The sequence below is a fragment of the Patella vulgata genome, chromosome 2 (genome assembly GCF_932274485.2).
Source record: "Patella vulgata chromosome 2, xgPatVulg1.2, whole genome shotgun sequence".
Taxonomy (NCBI): domain Eukaryota; kingdom Metazoa; phylum Mollusca; class Gastropoda; family Patellidae; genus Patella; species Patella vulgata.
This window is the reverse complement of record NC_065880.2, coordinates 35892467-35916741: the sequence shown is the minus strand read 5'-3', so window position 1 is coordinate 35916741 and position 24275 is coordinate 35892467. Positions and strand designations below refer to the sequence as shown.

The following is a 24275-nucleotide window of genomic DNA, read 5'->3' as shown; positions in this document are numbered from 1 at the left end:
CATAAACGTATATTCTTTTGTGAACAATATTATAATACCAATGATGTTTTGATGATCTAAAATTTTTAAAACCGCGGTACAATTATTTTGTAGATCTAATGGAGATGCTAATTGTAGGCCGGTTGGTGTGTGTGTGGGGGGGGGGGGATTTCCGAAGGTAAATTGGACCGATGTTGAGTCCACAATGGCCGCTTTATATAAGACTGGTATTCCCTCAAAATACTCATTTATGGGAATGGATTCCCGAACATCTCCAGCCGGCCTACAATTAGCATATAGCAACGCTGTGCGTCATTATGGTGCATCTTGGGGTAATCTCCGGGCAGATCAATAAACGCATCAAAATGTGGTAAATTGTTGTAAATTATTTGAAGAGATATGGGGTGGTCGTGGTCACGACACTATAATCCATAAACAGCAACTTCCTCTTTAGATTAAAACAACTAATTGATCAAGACAAAATTTTGTCTATTGTTTTTTATTCATACATAATTAATAATAAAAAATAATAATGTAGGTAAAATGAAAACACTCGCCACAACTCAAACGTCTGCTCCAGAAAATGCAGTCGCCCAAACTTTAAGTCCACTCGGTGTGCACGTGCATGTTACTTGAGTATATAAACAGACAACCAACCACGAATAAGATTACATCCACGAGGTCAAAGGAGTATCGAAGAGTAGAGTCTGCTTTTTGAGCTAAGAATTGACGCCATTATTTGCCTGCTGTTGGATATTTTTCAAGCGTCATTTGTGCCACCTATGACAATGTCTCGTCTGGTATTAGCAGTTTTGTTTTTTACCACGGTAAGTAGACTTTCATTGTTCCATCACTAAAGTCACTGTTACCTCCCATTCAGATTTTACACCCCCAATCCCAATTAGTAATTAAATTTAAAAAGGGGTCTAAATACCAGGGCCCTGTTTCTCGAAATTTTAACTAAAGATAGAATCCAATTTTAGTAGATACTTCAATTTTGATTGGTTAAGCACTAAAATCAATCTAATATTATCCAATCAAATTACTAAAATTTGGATTTTATCTTAGTTAAAACTTCGTGAAACAGGCCCCTGTTCTTTGGCACCTAGAAATGGACATGAATCAATCGCAACTCGTATAAAAATGTGTGTGTGTGTATATAAACAAGAGTTACATTCCATCGTTTAGTTTTACTCCTTAAGTCCTAATCAGTTATGTTCGGCGGAGTCCAAATTCAATGAGTCTTTGGCGTCTGGTTATTCCAGTTTGCATCGGTAGTCGCTGCATTACAAATGGCACTCGAAAGCATTCTGGCGCCATGGCCCGCGATTCGTGTCCATTTTAAAATTTCATTAGGTCTTTAAATAAAGGGATGTCAGTTGATAACGAACCTTTTCTCGACCCTCCGCGTTTCAATATAAGAGATGGTTGCCTGGCAAAACCCGACGAAAAAAACGTCGGGCTTCAATAAGCAAAATTGACAATATTCATTAAAACACCGATTGATAACAATTCGGCCACATCCAACTACAATTGGGCATATAATCCTACCTTAAACGGACACAAATCATATTTAAATAGAGGATTTCTAAGCCTTTACCAGAACGCCATTTTCAAACGCCGCTTGTTATTAAAAGTGGTCATGCGACACGCCTCGGTCTTCGGTTCCCTACAACTCTGCATTGAAAACTGTACACCCTCACAACGACGCCATTTTGAGATCTTTCTAAAAGCGGTAAGTTTTAATAAATAAACCAGTAGCCGCATCGCATTGTGTGCGTGGTTAGATGTAGGGTACCAGGTATTCCGAATGAAGAGGCCTGTACACTAGACTTCCGATGGCGGTCTCCAGTCGGATAAAAATGCTTTAACAGCTGTTAACAAATCTGTTTCTTTGTATCGCATATCTGATTAAGGGAAATGCCGTACCAAAATGTTTTGGAATTTCAGACTAATCTTGATGTTGCGAAACTCGGGGCGTTGCTTCAGGAAAATGGTAATATGTATATCGAATTTGTGGACCCAGCAGAGTAAACTTTTTGTTCGATGTAGAATAAACTTGTGTATTAAGGATCAAAGTTTGTGGGGGGGGGGGGCGCTCCTGACCTTCCATTCTAGACTTAAAACCACTGCTTTTTACTATTGTTCAAAATGTATGAAAGTTTTTGTACGATTCCAATGAAGCTTTACAGTAACAAAATGAAAAAAAAAGGGTCAAATGAGTTCGAAATTGGTAAGTTATCGAAAACGCCGCTTTCCAGATTTGCTGTAAAGCATTTGGGTGGGTGGGGGGGGGGGGGTGAGCACTATCGATTTTCCCCGTACACCTCAAAAGGTGGCCGTATCGTACATGTAAATGCGTCACGAAACGTGGCCATTATCTTTCCGTAAGGAGTGTTCGATTTTTTTTTCTTCAGGTGGTCGGTGTACCTCGAATTCCCGCAGCAAATGAAATACCGAGCGGATTTATTCTAGACGTAAAGGCAGACTGTGGAAGCAGTCGAACATTAGACATACCTGGGGGTGGACTTGTACTTAATTTCCAGTATCTTATATACAATCTTTTTCCTATACATTATTTATTTCAGGTGGTCGGTGTACTTGGAGTTCCCGCAGCAAATGTAATACCGAGCGGATTTATTCTAGACGTAAAGGCAGACTGTGGAAGCAGTCGAACATTAGACAGACCTGTGCTTCATGTTAAAACTGATTTAAATGTTGTAATAAAAGCAAGTTGTTCTAATGGAGTGAAAACCTTTTCAACTACCGATAAAGTTAACTATGCTTTATCTGGAACATTTTATCAAGGGTCTAAAACAAGATGTCAGTTCCATGTAAGTTATTTTTATACATGCTTTTTTTTAATGTGTCCGCCCGTCTCTTCACATTTGTTTGTAGCCACTCGACTTGAGCTCTCAGATCATGCAAGAGCTAAATCTGCCTACTGCAGGTCTGTAGGCCTGAAATGTAATCTAAGTATTAGACATTAACAACCAAAATCAACTCTCGATGGCATCAGCTACTTGAGATAAAACTAGATTAGAACGGTTCGCTATTTCCCAGTTTAATTTAAAAATGGAAAGCAGGGCTATGTCTCAAATATACCAGTGCCCTGTTGCTTGCCACAATGCGCACAATTTGTCAAAATTACGGTGATAACTTGGCTCAAATGAAGTAATTTGAATTTTCATTTCAAAATTTTCATTATCTCTTTGAGCTAGTTATAGCAAGAATGGTCGGCTTTGTCCAAACCTTGCATAATGTATCTTTACTATGAATTTAAATATCCCGATTTTGGCATGTATCGAACCGAAATTTTTCTGCTCATGATTTTACAAAACCCATCTCTTTAAACTTTGGACCTTTTCGAGAGGTCCAATTTCTATTTAAATTTAGACTGAATAACTTCCGTCTAAATGCCCCCCCCCCCCCACACACACTCACAGCGACACTTTACACAAATTGTGACATGTAATGCATATGTTGCGGACCCTTGCATTTAAGGATCGAAAGGTCTAGGGTATTCCGAATGCTACGTGAATACGATAAAAGGACAAACCTTATCGGTCGTCAATGTTCCGGGACCCTTTGTTGCAGATATGCCCCTTTTTAATAAATTACGAAATGGTGGCCAGTTTTAACCGAACCTTTCTAGACTTGCAACGATGCATTGTGTTCTCGTCTTGTGACGAACCTTATTTTATTCAGCGCCCGACGTCCCTGCAACCCCTTTGCCGAGAACTTGAATTAGAAGCCCACTTCATTTGCTAGGAGTCCATAGGTTTTAACATTTTCAAATCCGTCCCAAATAAGCCAGTCTTGTATACAATTATCTGGTTTATTGGACGTAATGAACCTGTTTAAAAACTAAACTTGACCAAATTGTTTTTCAGAGACGTAGTAACAGTGAAGTGTATACCGTCATTGTATATATATCTTATGGTGAAGGTGGCAGCCCAATCCAAAAAGAACCGGAAGCTTATTCATTAACCTGTACATTTGCTAGAAAGGGTTTAAAATCCACCAAAGCTTTACTTGTACAACCTGGTTTCAATCCACCTGTTGAATTAAGATCTGAGGCTGGTTCAAAAACTACATCTGTATTAACATTAAATATTTACAATGTACGAGATCAAATTATAATAGGTTCTATTGTTAGAGGCTGTAGAGTGTATTTAGCTGCTACAACAAACGGTAAAAGTAAGTTATTACATAGCTCATTTATCCGATGCCTAAATTCATCCCTCCCCATCACCATGTGCAAAATGGGCCACTTAATCAGTACTGGCCGTTATAAGATTGTAGGACGGGTCTGGATTATAACAAAACTTAGTCTAGTTTGTAGAAGAGCATGGCATTTTAACTTTTTTTTAAACACCCCTGAAAAAACAAATGCTGCTTCGCCTGCCGTTTAATAACCTGGTTTACATTTTTCTGACTTTGAGCACCCTACCATTACTATTGGATTATATTTTTAACACCACGTTAAAAATACAATTTCATATTTTTTAAGTTATATTTTTAAAATTTATTAAAATCAAAGCCTTAAAATGGTATCTATAAACTGTCTTATCTTGTTAAAGAATAATCCTATAATTCACTATTGCCAGTTTGACTTTCTTAGAAAATAAGAAATTCTCGCTTTAATGGCTTGTATAATCTATTACAGATAGTGAAGTAGGACTACGCCCAGTATCGTGTGATGCTATCAGTGCTACTTCAGGAAAACGACTTCCTATTCTACGAGCAGGGTAAGACATTTTTGTTACATAAAATACTGTCTGATGTTTAAATGTGCATAAAATACTGTCTGATGTTTTAATGTGCAATGGATGTAAGTGGTAATTTTTTTTTTTTATCTAGTTAAAAATTCATTTTCTGATAAGGTAATATAGATGTTATATCGATATACCTTAAGACATATGCAATGCCAGCTTAAATTAGTTTCAAATAAACTTGCGGCCAGTAATTTAAAAATGTAAATCGATTGTTAATTTTCAGATGCAGTACAAAAGCCTTGTGGCCTGCCTTGACAGGTTTTACAACTCTCGGAAGAAGAGTTCGCAGTCCTTACTTTGAAATGATTCAAATAGAAGATGACCAAAAGATTAGTTTTGAATGTGTTTTTACACTTTGTAAAACTAGCTGTAATGGAGTAAGTAAATAGATTTTTTTTTAAACAATAGTATTAACATATTAAAGTAATCTACAGGTCTCGGTTCGATTTGAGGTTTAGGTGGCAAGATCACCTGTCCAACCCTCGAAATATACCGTATGTGGCCGTCCCTAAACTGTACCGAGTATCGCAGATTGAAATCAGGTTTTCTCTGCATGGTCGCTCGAATCTTTTGGCTGGTATTCGCGAACCTATTCCTCGAATTGTAATTAAATTCGTGCACTGTCCTTCCTAACTAGGGTTAAGAGTACAGCTTCATAAGGATGGACGCTGTAGAAATCGAAGTAACGCATTCTAAAAAGAACTCGGATCACTGTCAAAAGATAAAATGGACGTTTTTGAACGCTTAATGAGTAATTGCTCCTAATCAACCGTCCAATCACAATTTGGGGCAATCTGACCCACTCTTTTACAGTGCCACGGCCAATTCTTGCAGTGTTGTCGCTTCACGTCGACGAACAAGTCTCCCGATCAAATTAAACGTAAACTCACTAAAGATACACAAAACAGTAAATCTTAAGCAAGAACCGATAAGAAAACAAACCTGGATAGAAAAAAACCCAGCAAACGGTAGTTTTTCATAAACCCTTGAAGTGTCAAATTTGACAATGAACCCCTGCCACGTGTGTGGCGCTATTGCGTGTCGCATGTACAGCTCGGTGGTTCTGTTGGGGGCAATAAGTTCATCTGTGTATAAACTTTCAAAGCATGTCAAGTGTCCATGACTTATCATATCGCAACCGGCATAGGTATTTGCATTTCAATATCCCCCTACTTTTTTTTGAGTATATTTTCATTGGATTGAGAAGGAACACGATCGTGTACCACTTTAACCAGTTCATGTTGCCGAAACTTGTATCATTGCTTGACGTCTATGATGGTGCTCGTTTTAATTAAACGCTGTTTATATTGAATTTTTTTTTTCAGAGTTCGTGTGCAGGCTCTCGACCAAAACGATCAAGTGGTGAGTACTATTGTCACAATTCAGTTAAGCCTCGGTTAAAAAGTTTACTGTGCAGTGCAAAATTCCAGTACACTTATTCGTGAACGGTTATCCGTTTAAAAATTGACCCCTGTCAATCCCTGTCGCAAGGAAATAAGTTTAACCTGTTTGCTCCAAACTGGGCTAATGAAGACGGGCATACGCTCATACAGTGGGCTATGAGGAGGGGATTTTGATCGGACAACGGCACTACGGCCTACTCTATATCGAATTCAACTGTCAGATCTTTTACGTACACGGGACTTCAGTTTTTCGTCCCGGACGGCTTTCCTTGTCGGGCCCTCCGTCTTGCATCACTCACAAGGGGGAACCACGCCGGAAAATATGAACTTTCTCGGCCTATGCCAGGTTCAAGTAATTTGATGTCTTGGATTATTGATGGTTCCTTGAACACGTTTAGGACAATATTGGTGTTGGCCATTATCGCATGTGATAGAACTGGTTAAACGCTTTCCAAATATTCAACACCGATCATTACAATGATAGATTTGAAGTGACGCGAAAAACTAAGTTATCCTAATTCGCTGAATTGACGAGCGATAACGGATACACTGCCGAATTTCTTATCACTGATAATTCCTTTCAAAGACCAACGAGACTGAGGATATCTTGACCGTTCATAAATAGTGATTGCTCAGCAAAAGCTAGCTGCATTACTTTTTTTTTTTAACCGGAGAAATTGCATCCTTTTCGTTGAGCTAATACACGACTAAGTTTTAGTATTGGCCACTAACGTTTCATTTGTATTTTCAGGAGAGGAAGATACCGAGGAAGTTGTCAGATCAGAAGTTCTGACAGTCCAGTAATAAAATGTCTGCCAATAAAATAGCGTTTTTCTTGGCTTGATCCAGATCCTACGGCGCAAAATAACAACGTACAAAGACCGGTTTTTGGTCCATGACCCCCCCCCCCAGAAAGGGGAGCCCCGCAGCTCGCCCAAATTAAAAATATTCCACTGCAATCTGGCAGCACGGCTGCACATATTCCCCGCAGTGATTATTAGAGCTAATCCCACTAAACACAGCTTTAATGGAAGCAAATTTCAGTTCCAAATTATGACTGGTCACTAGTCCGATTAACAACCAATAGCTGCGTAACAATGTCTTTGGGTTTAAAACGGCTCCAAATTAGACCATATGTTTACATAATGTTACGTCAGGACTCACGATTTTATTATGCCCAATTAACCAGTGCATAGCAAAATATTTTGCCCGACAAACGAGGCTAGACTATTCAACACGGAATACACAATGTAAACAATACTGTACAGAGATGAGCAAGGTTTTTAATACCTTTAAATCCCTGTCCAACGTTTTAGGGGAAGACCCCCAGATTAAAGAAGGGCTGTACTTGGGATAGATTTGAACGGGGGGGGATAACTGGCTCGGATATCGGGCGGGGTGGGATCACATTTAATTGCACTTTTGCAGTTAAAATGCATAAATGGATTTTAACGATTTTGTCGGTGGTAGCAAACGGAGTATGATTCTAGCACCCGAGACAGCACGTCAGCAGTGGGAACACACGGAAGACCCAGCAGTACAGATACAGTGCGCCGACGTATCACCAAGAGAACATTCATTGCCGTGGACCGATCCTCGCCATCGACGTAAACGGCTGTCTACAGTTTGCCCAACAACGCCAGAACTGGCAATGGAGAAACTTCTGTCACAGATGAGTCGGTATTGCGTATCAACTGCTGGGCCCGATTCCTAGAAAATTCTTAAGCACGTTGTGCTTAGATTTAAGTAAACTTTGCATTTCAGTAAACTTGCCTTATTTTGTGTTCCCAGAAAATTCTTAACGTTCTTGTGCTTAGATTTTTAGTCGACTACATTGTAAGCACAAGAATGTTATTATGCGTTCCAAGAGAACTTAAGCACAACTTCGTTCTTACAGTCAATCTAAGCACAAGTCCCAAGCAAGGTATACGGCTTGCTTACCAACCTTAAGTCCTGTTTCTGCTTCAAAAAGATGGCTGACTTTAGAGTTATTCGACGGAAATTCCGACACCTCTTTTGATACCAAAGAGACAATTACAAGAAAGAGAGAATCCTTCTCCAGAAGAAATTTCAAACTAAGAATGCTATAGAAAATTTCGCTTCGAGGCCTACCCTGAAACAATTTTATTTATTTGCCAATTAGTAAACAATAGGCTACAATCACACAGGCTACTTTAAGATCAGGCGCTCACAGTTTTTTTTATCTTTTGGCACATTTTATGTGAATAGGGGACATGTCAAATGCATCGAAATAAACCATTATATATGACGTCAATGAAGCAGATTTAAGACGTAATTCGCATACCAAAGTTGTTTTTATGACGTTAAAGAGCATCGTAGTCTCAGTTTATGGTAAACTTTACCAGTCACAATGTGCTTATACTTGACCTATGCTTTCGTAAGAATTGTCTTGAGAATTTTCTAGGGACGGTATTTTTATTAGTTTCTTACGTAAGAAAAAGTGAAGCATGACTTTGTGCTTACTTTAAGAATTTTATAGGAACCGGGCCCAGATGGCAGGACCAGAATGTGGCGTCGACGTGGCCAGCGTTATTCTGACCATTGTCGTGGAACGAGACTTGTGGGGAGGTCCAAGCATAATGGTTTGGGGTGGAATCGGCCTGAACCAGAGTGGGTCCTGTGGTGTTACAAAATCTTGGTCCAGGGAGAGGAGGCGGCGGCATCACAGAAGTGCGCTTCATCGATCAAACTCTCAGACCCCACGTCATACCACATTTCTAACGTCATCGAAACGTTTTCCAGCATGACGACGTCCGTGCCCACATCGCCAGAGTTACTCAGGACTTTCTACAGCAGAACGGTGTCAAACGTTATGCACTGACCAGCCCTTAATCCGGACTAAAACACAATTGAACATCTTTAGGTTAATTCAGGAGATTTAATAACGTCGTACAGAGACCAAACACAGCCGATGGATTGCGCCAGGCTTTTCTGAGTGGTTCCAGGTGCCAATGGCGTTCAGCAATCGTCTGGTCCACTCCATGTAAAGACGCTGCGCTGCTGTTATTGACACAAGCCAGATTCTGATATGTATAGACTCTAAACCTTCTCATAATGTGTTGGAATTGTGATGAATTAATCACTAATGTGTCAACATACTGTTCACAAAAAATTTCTTTGATCCATTTAGTGTTTTCTAGAATGATTTGATTAAAAGTGCCTCTGATTTTGACATCGTACTGACTTTTTTTTTTTTTTTTGCTGTTGGTATATATCGACAACCTAAAACTGGATTTTAAAATAAAAAAAATCGACGGAACGTGTCACTTAAGATCTGTTTCTGCAGTCGACAAAAATCGGCATGAAAAATTATAAGGTTGGGGCGGAAGCGAACATTTCAGAAAATTACGAAGGAATTGTTCTCTTTGCCACTTTAAAGGACTATGTTGGCGTCCGATATTTTTTGCATGCGCACTAGTCCACGGGTTCATTACTCCGCCGATCTGTCATTTTTGCGATTTGATGATTACGTGTAAATGTTCACCGGCAACGAACTCTGAGAATACTAACGCACCCACATCGACTATGAAATGTAATGCACCATCCCTAACAATGGTGTATCGTGATTTATGTGATATCCATCAATATACATCTCTTGCATTTTTCAAATCCCGTTTGGGTTGATATTTCTAATGGTTTTGGTATATACTGTACTCTTCAAAAAGAGTAGGGGATATTCAGAAACAATACAAAACTGCACCGCTGTGTTGCTACAAAAGAACAGTTCATATGGGCGGCTTATCTGACGCCCCCCATTTCACTTGCAAAGAGATACTGTCAAAAGTGAAAATGGACGTTTTTGATTTGTCTTAATGAGTTATTGCTCCACCAATCCTCAGACATTCAGCAATTCGTCGTGGCATGCTCCTAATCAACCGTTCAATCACGATTTGGGGCTAGTAAACTGTATGCAAGAACCGATAGGAAAGTAAACATGGATAGGATAAACCAGCACGCGGCAGTTTTCAACCTTTCCTTGAAGTGTCAAATTTGACATCTCCCACGTGTGTGGCGCTATTGCGTGTCGCACCTGCAGCTCAGTTGGGCGATAAGTTCTTCATCTGTGAACAGTCTGAAATCATGTCAATTGTCCATGACTATCATATCACAACCTGCCATAGGTATTTGCATTTCTATATCCCCTACTTTTTTTTTCTTTTTTTTTTTTAAAGAGTATAATATAACAGTATCGTGGTGTTGTGCTCATAAACCGATAGCTGCAAATGTCTTTTACTACTATTCCGGCCACGTGGGTTAGGCAAGGACGGCTTAAAATGGCATCAATGATTAATCAGCGGTCGTTTTGTTAACAAGGTGGTCCTAAATAATGGGGATGATACGTTGATCCTGGATTTTAGTAATGACTTAGCGATCATTCCTAGCTGGCAATATACACCCAATGTCATGTCTGGTGGCGCTAATGGAGACGGGCATACGCCATAGAGTGCTACGAGGAAAATTATGCCCGGGCAGCGGTAGTACTGTTACACTTTTCGTTCTTTGAATAACTTCATATAACTTTTAATTTCTTTAAGGCATGTACCAGACATCTCCATACTTCCTTACTAGGTTCCTGGGCCCCCGTTTCTCGAAATCTTAACTGAAGATAAAATTTAAATTTTATTAGATACTTCAATTTTGATTGGCTAAGCACTAAAATCAATTTAATATTATCCAATCAAATTTACTAAAATTTGGATTTTATCTTAAGTTAAAATTTCGTGAAACAGGCCCCAGGTCTTATAGCAAGCCTTGTTGCTAGCTCGGCACTTGGCTCGGATGTTTCGGTTCAGTCTTGAGCCTTGAATTCAGATGCCACACCCACGCACTGACCCGATATGTCAGTATTCCGTCCGTTATGGGCCCGATCGGATAGATCAGTTTTGACCAGCTACGGACAACCGTTCTATTTCAAACCATATTGTGGCCGGTTATTAAATAATGCCAGGTTATGTTTCTAGTAACATACTGCTTTACAACACAAAATGCATTACGCAATCCGTTCAGCTGTAGTGACTTCCATTATGGCCGATGGTCGCGTCAAGCCAGTGCAAATGTCGACCATCCGACGGTCATAATATTTTAAGGATGTAGATATATTTCATATATGGAAGATTAATAGTGACATTTGCCTAAACCTCAATTGTGTAACATTATAGCCTACTCATAATCGAACTCTAACTGCCAAGGGATCTTATGTGCACGCTAATGAACATATATACTATTCAAAAAAAGTAGGGGATATTTGATTTTTAAGTGTTATTAAAGTCACCTAATGAAACTGACGAAGAAACAAATGACAAAATGAAATGAAGTTCACATTCATCGATTTATTCCAAATGATCGTTAGACTAAGTAAGGCACAGACTGACCATTATAAGGGTAAAATGATACCCGGGGTCAAACAGCAAAGTTACCACAGCATCACAACCAAGTCAGTAACAGGTAAATCCTCCTCTGTTTGCCAAACAAGCATTGATCCGACGTGGCATACTCCTAATGAGACGTCTAAGGTCATTTTGGTCCAGATTGTCCCATTCCTGTTGCAACGCAGCAGCAAGTTCTTGGACATTGGCAGGACGTTGTTGACGTTGACGTTGACGTAACCTCTGTCCAAGCATGTCCCAGACATGCTCGATGGGGGAGAGGTCGGGACTCAGTGCTGGCCAAGGTAATGTGGTGATGTTCTGTTGTTGGAGGTAACCTGTAACATCCTGGCCCATCTTGCTTTGTCATCCTGGAAGATGAAACGGCGGCCATGACGTCGTGCGAACGGCACAACATGGACTGCCAAGATGTTGTCCCGGTAGTACTGGCCTGTAACACGCCCTGCAACATGTAAAGCCGTTCTTCCAGCAACAGTGATGCCTCCCCACACCATAACAGAACCACCCCCAAATCGATCATGTCTGATGACGTTAACGTCTTGGAAGCGCTCGTTTCGACGACGCCACACCCTTCTACGTCTGTCCAAAAAATCAACAGTGAACCTTGACTCATCTGAAAACATCACATTGCTCTAGCGTCGATTATCCCAGTGTTGACGATCCCTACACCAACGACGTCTTGCCTGAATGTGATGATCTCTCAAACAAGGGATCACGCGAGGACGTCGGGCGCGAAGGTGACCCCTATGCAGTCGATTCCGAATCGTCTGGCCACTCACTCTCACACCAGTGTCTGTTTGAAGACGAACGCTGATCTGATTTGCTGTGATGACACGATTTCTCAAGGCCAAGGTACGGATAAATCGATCCTGGGCTTGAGTTGTGGCCCTTGGTCGACCTGAGCGTGGTCTGTCCTGTACAGATTGTGTATCACGGTATCTGGACCATAGCCTGCTTATGACAGACTGAGAAACATTCATCGTCCGCGCCACAACCGCCTGTGTTGTGCGGATCTGTAGCATGCCAAGGGCACGTAACCTTTCATTTTGGGTAAGCCGACGCATATCAAAATTTGTTTTCTGGTCACTAAAACAATTAAACTGATGTTTCCACCCTGGAATTCAATGCCACAATGACTGTAACATTCAAAGTCAGAGTCGTGCAAATCTTGGGTTGGACCCCCATGATGATCCCAAGCATCACCTGCATTCCATGCGGTAGCTATTGGTGCGTTTGGGCGTCACATGTAACTGGAAATGTTTCTTCTGTTAGGTTCTATAGTGACTTTTTTTCGTAGTCATTTGCACATTTTAGTATTATGCCCCCAAAATCAAATATCCCCTACTTTTTTTGAATAGTATATATATACACGGGACCTGTGTTTTTCGTCACATCCGAACTTATCGACAGCCGTTCTCGTCATGCAGCACCGACAAGGTGAAAGGACGGAAAATCACGATGAACTTCCTTGAACACTCGTTCCCCACGCTAGTGAGCCAGCTTCTTGTTACTGCGCCCCCCGCCCCCGGGGCCCCTGATAGTATAGAACTATAGGACAATGCTTCGTTGTCTGTTGTATAGTACTCGGCTCAAATTCAAACGTTCTATATCGTTTATAAAAGTATATGCTGGAGCCCGTTTATACATTTGTTCAGGTGGCAGTGGGTTACCAACTAGGAAAGACCCGTTCGGCCTAGAAAGTTCTCTGGGAACCAAGGCTTGGTTCTGTCAGTTCTAGAACTAGGCGAGACTTTGTAAGCGGTGAATAGTTCTATGCATACTATTACATACAGAAATATGCCAAGTCCCCACAAAACATGAACCGTTCGTATAGAAGGTCACAGCACAGCCCCCCCCCCCACTTTCCACATTCTGACCATGTACGCCAAGATGTATTTTAACTGAAATAATCTGTTCAACTTCCAGGGTCATAATTACATTAGAAGAATGCCAACGTGAAATGGTTCAACGTTTAATTTTCTCCTTCAGCGCAAAAATCTTCCAATTCGAACGTCCGACGACACTGTGCGAGCGATCATTGTATATAACTGGTTATACTTAGGATAGAGTCAAGAAATTGCTTTATAAGTATACTATTTTATTACTCGACTGTCACAACTTCTGATCTGACAACTTCCTCGGCATCTTCCTCTCCTGAAAATACAATGAAAACTAGTAGCCAATACTGAAACTTGATCCGTTTCAGCTTAACGAAAATCTCATGGAAAGAAAGCGATGTATTGTCCCAAGCCTTATACATGGCTGACCGAGTTTGTAGGGGTATAAACACAAATGGACCCTTCTAGATGTATGCAACATTTATTCATATGGACCACCATTTCTAATTGGAAACGCCAGATCAAAATTGTGAGTTTAACCTGACCGGCAGTCATTGATTAGGGTCCATTTTGAATGGTCACGAATAAGGAATTGCCGGCTGCAATTTTGGACCGACAGTTGTAACGAGGTGTAACTGAATTTTGACAATAGTACTTACCACTTGATCGTTTTGGTCGAGAGCCTGCACATGAACTCTGAAAAAGGCAATATAAACGGCGTTTCATTAAAACAAGCACTATCATAGACGTCAAAGCAACGGTGCGAGTTTCGGCGACATGAACTGGTTCAAGTGATACACGATTGTGCTCCTTCCCACGAAAGAAACAAGGATGAGAGTTCATTTTAGAATTACTTCAATAGAGAATTTTGCAAGCGGAAATTTCTTATCCGTATCACGTATCGTAGTTTTAGAGTTTTGGCAGATTTTAACGTCGCGTACGTATGCATGGCCGAGCTCTACAGCATGGCAGATATCTACCAAGATCACCATTAGTACTAATCAAGTGCTTACCCTAAAATTTCCCGGACGGAGTGTAGTCGCCCGATGTCGTCGTGCTTTTGAAACATTCAATGTCGAATCTTCGATTGACAGCAATTTTTGGTTTCACAAATGCATATTTCAGAAAGTTTATACCCCCTTTACCATAGAATAAAATCTCCAGATTTGCAAGGTTCCACCTCCCTAAATTTAGCGCGTAGATCACGCAGCATGCCTACACAGGAAAAGTATGAAAATTCCGATAAAAAACAAATGATTTCCAGTCTTCATCATGGTTAAAATCACAGCAAATATACACCTTCGCGTTCTAGGATACACATCGATTGATAAAAACGCCAAGATACATTTCGGGGTTTAAAAGTAGCAAAAAAAGGACGATAAAAAGATGACATTATACGGACCTTTGCCGTATAGAAGCCGTTCATACGAGCCGTATCCGTGTGCCGTATCACGTCACAAAATATATACGGGTACGCGATACGGACCAGGAAGTTACGCTTGCCAAAAGTCTAATTTCTACAGCGTCCATGATTATGAATCCGTATCTGAAGCTTAGTCAAGTGTGACTTGAATTACAATTCGAGGAATAGGATCGGGAATACCTGCCAAAAGATTCGAGCGACCATGCAGAGAAAACTGATTTCAATCTACGGTACTCGGGGCAGTTTAGGGACTGTCACATACGGTATATATCAAGGGTTGGACAGGTGATCTTACCACGTAAACCTCAATTCGAACCGAGATATGTAGATCATTTTCATACGTTAATACTATGTTTCCTGCCAAAAAAGATTCGAGCGACCATGCAGAGAAAACCGATTTCAATCAACGATACTCGGGGCAGTTTAGTGACGGCCACATACGGTATATATCAAGGGTTGGGCAGATGAACTTAACCACGTAAACCTCAAATCGAACCGAAATGTATTTTAATATGTTATACTATTGTTTAAATAATCCATTAACTTACTCCATTACAGCTAGTTTTACAAAGTGTAAAAACACATTCAAAACTAATCTTTTGGTCATCTTCTATTTGAATCATTTCAAAGTAAGGACTGCGAACTCTTCTTCCGAGAGTTGTAAAACCTGTCAAGGCAGGCCACAAGGCTTTTGTACTGCATCTGAAAATTAAACAATCGATTTACATTTTTAAATTACTGGCCGCCAAGTTTATTTGAAACAAATTTAAGCTGGCATTGCGCATGTCTTTTAAGGTATATCGATATAACATCTATATTACCTTACCAGAAAATAGTTGAATTTTTAATTAGATAAAAAAAAAAAAAATGAACACTTACCCTGCTCGTAGAATAGGAAGTCTTTTTCCTGAAGTAGCACTGATGGCATCACACGACACTGGGCGTAGTCCTACTTCACTGTCTGTAATAGATTATACAAGCTATTAACGTTGTGTTAACTTACTCTAAAAAAACAATTCATTATTGGTTTTAAATGTAGGTAAATTGTGACCCGTCATCATTTTGCCGAAATTTGTTCGATTGCATCAAGACAGATCAATTTAAACAACTTCGCGAGCTTTTCGCATAGAACCTAAATCCAAGGCCTTTAAAATCCCTGGGTTCTCCGTTTCCAATTCAGTTGCACATGTAAACACTCAAAGAACCAAGTGATGCCACATCTGAACTAAGACCAACGCTACAAGTCTATTGGTCGATTATGGAGTTGACTTGGCTACTTTAAGTGGCCCATTTTACACATGGTGGTGGGGGAGGGATGAACTGGGCATCGGGTAAATGAGCTTTGTACTAACTTACTTTTACCGCTTGTTGTAGCAGCTAAATACACTCTACAGCCTCTAACAATAGAACCTTTTATAATTTCATCTCGTACATTATAAATATTTAATGTTAATACAGATGTAGTTTTTGAACCAGCCTCAGATCTTAATTCAACAGGTGGATTGAAACCAGGTTGTACAAGTAATGCTTTGGTGGATTTTAAACCCTTTCTAGCAAATGTACAGGTTAATGAATAAGCTTCCGGTTCTTTTTGGATTGGGCTGCCACCTTCACCATAGGATATATATACAATGACGGTATACACTTCACTGTTACTACGTCTCTGAAAAACAATTTGGTCAAGTTTAGTTTTTAAACAGGTTCATTACGTCCAATAAACCAGATAATTGTATACAAGACTGGCTTATTTGGGACGGATTTGACATGTTAAAACCAATGGACTGCTAGCAAATGAAGTGGACTTCTAATTCAAGCCGATCTTTTTACGGCGTCCAAAACTAACCAGACGGACATGCGATACATACATGTTTAAGTCATCTAGACATGCTTAAGCGTCGTTAATATGCTTCTTTCATTACTGGAATATCCCAATAAAATTAAATAATGTCCCTCGATATAGTCCATCACGTGGGCCTTGTTCATTCCTCTATCCGGAATATCCGCCCCGAACAATGCATGGCATTAGATATACAAATGAAAAGGTTGCAATGCAAGATACAATATTTTCACATTGAAGAGATCTACAGCCACCATTGTTCCGATGTTTCACATCGAAATTACAAACACAATGTTTGGTTTACGGCAAGGGGTGGGGGTCCGGAACAGATTGTGGGGCGCTCAATTGGGTTCGGTGCCAATTCGAGAACCCAATGCATCGAACCAAGTCTAGAAGGGGTCGGTTAAAACTTGCCACCATAGTAATCTAGTAGGGTGGCATATCTCTGCAACGAAAGGTCGCGGAACATTGACGACCAATAGGTTTTCGTCTTATATTCACGTGGCATTCGAATACAACTTTTGATCCTTAAATGTAAGGGGGTCCACAACACTGGTATATGCATTACATACTTTGCCCCTATTTGCGTAAAGTGTGGGGAGCCCCATTTAAACCGAAGTTATTCAGTCCAAATTTAAACAAATACAAATATTGACCTCTCGAAAAGGTCCACAAAGTTTAAAGAGATGGGTTTTGTAAAATCAGGAGCAATAATCTAGAAAAATTACGGTCGATACATGATTATGGTCTCGTTGTGTTTAAGGTCTAATACTTTAAATTACATTTCAGGCCTAAAGACCTGCAATGGGCAGATTTAGCTCTTGCATAATCTAAGAATTACGGGCGGACACGGCGACATTAAAATAAGCATGTATAAAAATAACTTACATGGAACTGACATCTTGTTTTAGACCCTTGATAAAATGTTCCAGATAAAGCATAGTTAACTTTATCGGTAGTTGAAAAGGTTTTCACTCCATTAGAACAACTTGCTTTTATTACAACATTTAAATCAGTTTTAACATGAAGCACAGGTCTGTCTAATGTTCGACTGCTTCCACAGTCTGCCTTTACGTCTAGAATAAATCCGCTCGGTATTACATTTGCTGCGGGAACTCCAAGTACACCGACCACCTGAAATAAATAATGTATAGGAAAAAGATTGTATATAAGATACTGGAAATTAAGTACAAGTCCACCCCACCGTATGGGGGGGTGTGGGTGGGGTGGGATTGTTTGAAATTGCGTGCTTCCGATTCGCTACTTGCAAGCTAAAAGAGGGTTGCCAGATACTCCAATGCGCAATGCGCAAGCATTGAAATAAAATTGAACCATATGTTAGTCCTGAAGGTGTGAAAGAGGACGTTAAAATCCCATTTCTACCTCAGAAAGTAGAGCGATTAACTTAGTCGCCGATATAAAAGATTCTTAGGGAGATGTGCTATAATATCTTATAAAGAGTTCTGCACCGACTGAGTTAATGCAGACGGCCTTACATTGGTGATTGGAGGGGATGGGGAACCTGTCTGGATAGCGGCGTTGCGGTTTGCTCTTATCTCGAATTCCAGCCGTCAAGGATTAATCGTGCACGTCAACGTGTTCCCGGGGTCTGGGTTTTTCGCCCCCTCCAAAATATTAGACGCTGTTGTCAAGTCTTGCACTACTGACAAGGGGCAACCATTCTGGAAGAGATTTTAATACTTCAGCCCAATTGCTCTTTGTGAAGAGGTTTAAGTCCTATTTAGTATACACCAATTAGGATGTTTGTCGGGTTGGGACGCTCACTAGAATCTTTTACTTACTGCAGTGAGTACCAATAAAACGGCTCCAAGACCAGACATGTTGCTAGATTCTGGAAATAAAAAAAAAAAGCTGTCAAGTGAATATGATAACTTGACTGACACGATTCTAAATCAGACATTTCTAAACAATGACAGTCATTGACCAATGGAAGACGCGAATAAATACACGTAGGTTACCACATATTCCCAAGCACTGGCTAGAAAAATCTTAGGCAATGCTGTACTTTCTAATACAAACTGGTTTTGACGGCGTGTCTCCAAATTTCTCCCGGGTAAAACAGTAAAAATTTCAGACTGGCCGCTTAACGGGGGATGACCTTAACCCCCCCCCCCCCAAAAAAAAAAGCTCATTTCAAGAGAATTTTTACTCTGATGCATCGGGAGCAAACATACTCGCATAGGTAAATCTGTCGCCGAAACTCCATATTGAAACCAAAAATACTTACTCAAATTCAATAAACGCATCAGTCCAGTTATTGCCTAACTTTAAAGTAGCTAAGTCTCTAAACTCAATATCAACTAAATCTTTGGCATTGAAAACACGATTTGTCAATTTAAATCAACATTGATGTTGTGATCTTACCGGAAAAAGATGGGCTTCCGATATCCAATATTTAAGACAAACATTTTACCATTGGTACACGAATCGTACCATAATGCGTTTCAGGCCCATTCTAACAAGGGACTCGAAGAACGAGGCTAGACATTCAACAAGTCATGTGAAACGGTTACGGCATTGACGTCATATATTTCTATGGTATGCGCAATGAATACTATGTAGACTAGAATAACCAGACGCTAGAAATTTTCATTCGATTGAGACTTCTGACATATTTCGCCGAACGTAACTTGATCTGAAATTAAGAGTAAATATGGAAACGATTGAATGTAAATCAGTTTATATATATTCCTATTACATTTGTCTCAATTTCTAGGTCCAAAATATTAGCGATTTTGCTCCTTTAAGTATTCGATAATATTCATCCATTTGAGAATATTCATGTTAATTATTTTATTTAAAAAAAAAATTCTATCCAGTTTAAATACGTAACAGACAGCCTCTTTGGTCTGGGGGTCATCCGACTGATAATTAAATCACAACTTATGTATTAAAAACACAATGTATATGTAAAACATCACTGGGGCCTGTTTCACGAAATTTTAACCAAGATAAAATCCAAATTTGAGTAATTTGATAATATTTGATTTTAATGCTTAGCCAATCAAAATTGAAGTATCTACTAAAATTGGGATTTTATCTTTAGTTATCTTTAGTTTCGAGAAACAGGGCCCTGGTTTATACACATACTTAATAGTGAGAGAATATTTGAAGGTCGTGCTATGTATAAACCATTGATTGTTTTCCATATATAGTAATCTTCGCATAAGTCGGAAGTAAGTGGGCTGACCAATTTTATCCGAGTTTAGCGAAGATCCGAGTTAGTCGAAGACCGAAATTCAATCTTAGCTCGATTAGAAATAAACTGCAAGAGCGGGATAATAACTGACTCAAAATAGTGCCGATTAATCGGCAGCCGTATAAATTCTATAATGTCACTCAATGTCTGTAATTCGTTCCGGGTTTTTTTTTCTTGTGATTGTTGTTAAGTAAATAAAATGCGTGAACACTGAATAGCTGATTGTACATTATTGAGCTGAGCAAGACATTACCGTGTTCTGACTTACCCCTACAGCTTTAACTGCTAATTAAAAATCCAATACCGGCAATAGATTACAATTCACTAGTACAACAATTCCCGTACATAATAAATATTTACTAACCTGTCAAGACGTTCTAGACCAATACTAGCTTCATAAATGAGCCAAGTTCGATGTCAAAGCAGTTTATATACTTTACAAAAAATACACGTGCTTGTTTTTTTTTAAGGGACAGTCACGAGGTACAATTTGAGTTTGGGGGAGACAAATGTTGTTTTAGGTTTATTAAATGAGACAGCATTCGTTGGTATCTTGATACAGTTTGAGTTTGGGGAGACATAGGGCTGCAGCCAAAATTTTTAGCTTTAGAAACACAATTCTGCTTCAAGGTCCTCGAAGCTAAACAAACTATACATTTTTAGAAAGCTTATCAGGACCCGCGACACCGATATCCGGGCCCGGGACAGGCAACTCGGCGAGGAGGTGAGGGGCGGGGTATCCCCCTCCCCCCGGGATCGAAAAGTTTTGAAAGACACATTGTCGCCAACGTCATTTGGCGTAAATCTGGGGTAACTGGTGGTCATTTTGCTAAAACCCATTGGTCGGGAAAAGATCCGCAATTAGCATCATATTGAAAAACATTGAGATTTTAATGATCGGATACGAGTCAGCCTTCCTAGAGCGACCATTGTAAAGTTCTACAGGCCCGGACTAAGCCCGAATACCACGACGATGACGATAGTGTTAAACGGAACAAGGGCATATCTCCCGGCCCGGGCCCATGGACAAGTGTTCCAACAACCTCCCCTCTCACGGGCCCTGAAGCTTTTAACACCACGAACACAAGTCCCGAGAGTGCAATGAAGACCTTGTACAATAACTCAATTTAGGCCTGATGAAAATCGTCACATTTGTCAAGTAAATGCTATATTTACACTGGCATTTGTGAAGTTGACATAGAATTAAATATTGCCGAAAACAAACGATGTCAATGAATATGGTATTGGTTAAATTTTGATTTAAACAAAATTGCCCAAAACATAAATGCCGAGGTAGACCAAGGAATTTTGGAAATCCATTAACAGTAAAAAAGAGAGTTATCTCCCTTACTGGCAAATGTCTGCAATTGATATTTCAGGTGCGTAGTGACTGCTGATGCTATTTGGCGCACAAGACAATGTGTGAGCACACAACCCCAATATTTATATCGTTAATGCGGTCCTAGGGTCCTGCGAGGGTAGGTGGGCGGGTGCTATCAGAAATTATGAGCTTGTGGCTAGAATCTGATGAGCCAGGAGATATGTTTGACATTGGTTAAGTCGAGCGCTCGAGATGTTAAGTCGAGCGCCCAAGATACTAAGGGCCGGCGGGGCGCGGGTGAATGTAGAAGCTCGGCACGATCACGTCACTTGGGCCAGGGTAAATTAAGAAATGATCAGTTCCTACATATTAATGATCAGTTCTAGATAAGAGGAAATGTCAGTCTCTCCTATAGCAAAACTCTGTTAACTCGATATATACAATTATTGATTCGTATAATAACATGCGATATACTCCCCACTTGGAAAGGTACGGTGGCTGATTTAGGACACGCAAAAAAAAATAATAATATCTCGAGTGCTCGAGATACTAAGGCCAACGCTTGAGATACTAAGTCGAGCGCTCGAGATAATTAACTCGAGCGCTCGAGATAATTAACTCGAGCGCTCGAGATAATACAATCGAACACGGGTCAGCCGATGTTTTAATCTGTATAATTTTGTGCATTATTTAATGATAAACTTGCAGAATAAAGATATTCGTTTCTTCGTTTTTATAGCCCATCCAAAGATGCTGTGACGGAGCGGACCCCCCCCCCCCAATCACTCCATCCCATGCTCATCACCACCACTAAATATTTCCCGTTATAATATTTACCCCCTTCCAAGTTATTATACGAATCATCAATAATTGTATATATCGAGGTTACAGAGTTTTGCTAGGAGAGACTGACATTTCCTCTTATCTAGAAGCTCAGGTCTGATCCAAGGTTACATATGTCATATGTAGGAACTGTTCATTGCCTAATTTACCCTGGTGCATGGTTTGAACCACTAAATACTAAATACTAAATTTATAGTCCGTTTCAGCACCCTAATTTCAAATGGCCATATCTCAAGGAGTTTTTGACCTAGAGGTAAACTTTCTGATTTGTTTAAGACCTTATGCTATAACATATAATAATATATTTTTTTATAATTATTATACGCCCACATTTTCATGTGGACGTATATTTGTAGTGCCATGGGTTTTCTGTCAGACGTGGAAAGCGGCCATACCCTCAAAAGTCCGGTCGCCACATCCGGCTCAATGACCCATGCACTCTTTTCTTACTACACATCTTGGAACAGCCCTTGATCGTCCAGTATTTGTAATTTTCTTCTTTGGATTCCTTTTCACGTTGTATATTTCCCTCTTACTAATAGTTAAGACGGTTGGCTTGCCAGGAATAACAATGCAACAGTTCAGTTCTACATTTTTATGTCAAGCTGGATACATATTGTTACAATGCATAATAGATTACATTAGCATACTTAAAAGAGCTAAATCGCTGACATTTGGGACCTAGAAATTGACAAAAGTGGGTCGCAACGCATATAATACTGTAATATGAATGTATATAAACTGATTTACATTCAATGGTTTCCGTTTTTACTCCAATTTCAAATCAGTTATGTTCGGCGAAATAAGCCAGAAGTCTCAAGCGAGCGCAAATTTCTAGCCTCTGGTTATTCCAGCCTACATACGCCGTTTGATTTGATGCAATGTGTCTAGACTCGTCCCTCGAGTTTCTTGATGCAACTGGGGCTGAAGCGCATTATGGTACACGATTCGTGTACCAATGGTAAAATGTTTATTTTGTCTTAAATATTGGATATCAAAAGCCCATCTTTTCCCGGTAAGATCACAACATGAATGTTGATTTAATTTGACAAATAAATCGTGTTTTCGATGTTGAAGATTTTGGATGATATTGAGTTAGAGACTTAGCTAATTTAAAATTAACATCTTTCACTCACCCCTAACTCCTGTACAAGTCTAACCAGCGTGGCTAGACTCAGGAAGCCGCTTCATCATAACAATATGGTTATCTAAAGAACCAAGGCGATGTCTACCCTCTCTGAGAATTCAGCGGTATTCTCTAGGAACTCAGATGGTCATCTCTACGGAACTCGCATGGTATCTGTTCGGAACCCAATAGTGTCTAAAATCTATAGGGCCTAAACCACTCTTATATCCTTGAGACAGCTCCTTCAATTATTTAATTGGACAAATATTACGTAATTAATTATGATGATTGGTTACTAAGCCAAATGATGATTTTTCCAACATAATATGATTTTTCCAACACAAGTGATAAACATGATATTCTGGGTTCACCTAGAAACATCTCTGTTTTGGTTTTATAAATCTTTTTATGAGTTAACCACTTAATCATTTCAATTTGAGTACCTGGGATGTAACTTCTTTACAGTGTGTGAATCTAATAATTAATTAAAGATACATTATAGTCGCGCGCGCGCGCGCGAGAGAGAGAGAGAGAGAGAGAGAGAGGGGTTTAACGTCCACTCGACACAAACTATCTTTTGGGACCAACACATGGTTCAATTTTATTTCAATAATTCGTGTGCCGGAGAAAACCCACGGCCCTATTCCTTGTCACGTACAACCGGAGAATCGAAACCACGCCAGTTAACTCAATGACAGACCTTATGATACAGCCCGCACGTGCTAACCATTCGGCCCTCCAACATAGTGTTACATATTTTCGTCGCCCCTGTCCGTCCGTCCATCCACAATTGTATGTGGACATTGTGGACACTTATAGTAAAATGGATTTGTGCTAAAGATCACATATATATACTCTTCAAAAAAACAAAAAACAATTCAGAAATAATACAAAACTGCGGAAATGCACTGCTGTTTTTATTAGAGGTAACCAGTGTATGTTAATAACATGTCAATTGCCTACACATGAACATAAACAGTTCATATGGGCGGCTTATCTGACGGCCCCATTTCACTCGCAAAGAGATACACTGTCAAAAGTGAAAATGGACGTTTTTGATTTTTGTCTTAATAATGAATAATTGCTCCACCAATCCTCA

At 39.8% G+C, this 24275-nt stretch overlaps 2 protein-coding genes across 2 annotated transcripts; one reads left to right on the top strand and one right to left on the bottom strand.

Moving 5' to 3' along the window:
- The first annotated feature begins 638 nt into the window (after window positions 1-638).
- On the top strand, window positions 639-6984 carry LOC126810444 (vitelline envelope sperm lysin receptor). Its single transcript, XM_050535517.2, has 7 exons — window positions 639-806; window positions 2568-2813; window positions 3873-4179; window positions 4649-4730; window positions 4981-5134; window positions 6083-6119; window positions 6912-6984. Exons 1-7 carry the CDS (start codon window positions 762-764, stop codon window positions 6962-6964), a joined length of 924 nt encoding a protein of 307 aa, XP_050391474.1. The 5' UTR covers window positions 639-761; the 3' UTR covers window positions 6965-6984.
- Window positions 6985-13649: 6665 nt separating this feature from the next.
- On the bottom strand, window positions 13650-20334 carry LOC126811432 (vitelline envelope sperm lysin receptor). The gene is made up of 8 exons (XM_050537034.2): window positions 20251-20334; window positions 18469-18518; window positions 17555-17800; window positions 16186-16492; window positions 15709-15790; window positions 15378-15531; window positions 14066-14102; window positions 13650-13722 (listed from the first exon to the last, which is right to left on the bottom strand). The coding sequence occupies exons 2-8, from the start codon at window positions 18505-18507 to the stop codon at window positions 13670-13672; spliced, it is 918 nt and encodes a 305-aa protein (XP_050392991.1). The 5' UTR covers window positions 18508-18518; window positions 20251-20334; the 3' UTR covers window positions 13650-13669.
- Window positions 20335-24275: the final 3941 nt, after the last annotated feature.

What these genes read in the sequence shown, in the direction of transcription:
- LOC126811432 (XM_050537034.2), bottom strand. Translation starts at nt 18,507, where the DNA reads ATGTCTGGTCTTGGAGCCGTTTTATTGGTACTCACTGCA. An exon ending in TTTTATTGGTACTCACTGCA is followed by an intron (nt 17,801 to 18,468) that starts GTAAGTAAAAGA and finishes TATTTATTTCAG; the next exon opens with GTGGTCGGTGTACTTGGAGT. An exon ending in TCGACCAAAACGATCAAGTG is followed by an intron (nt 13,723 to 14,065) that starts GTAAGTACTATT and finishes TTGTATTTTCAG; the next exon opens with GAGAGGAAGATGCCGAGGAA.
- LOC126810444 (XM_050535517.2), top strand. Translation starts at nt 762, where the DNA reads ATGACAATGTCTCGTCTGGTATTAGCAGTTTTGTTTTTTACCACG. An exon ending in AAACAAGATGTCAGTTCCAT is followed by an intron (nt 2,814 to 3,872) that starts GTAAGTTATTTT and finishes ATTGTTTTTCAG; the next exon opens with AGACGTAGTAACAGTGAAGT. An exon ending in CTTCCTATTCTACGAGCAGG is followed by an intron (nt 4,731 to 4,980) that starts GTAAGACATTTT and finishes GTTAATTTTCAG; the next exon opens with ATGCAGTACAAAAGCCTTGT.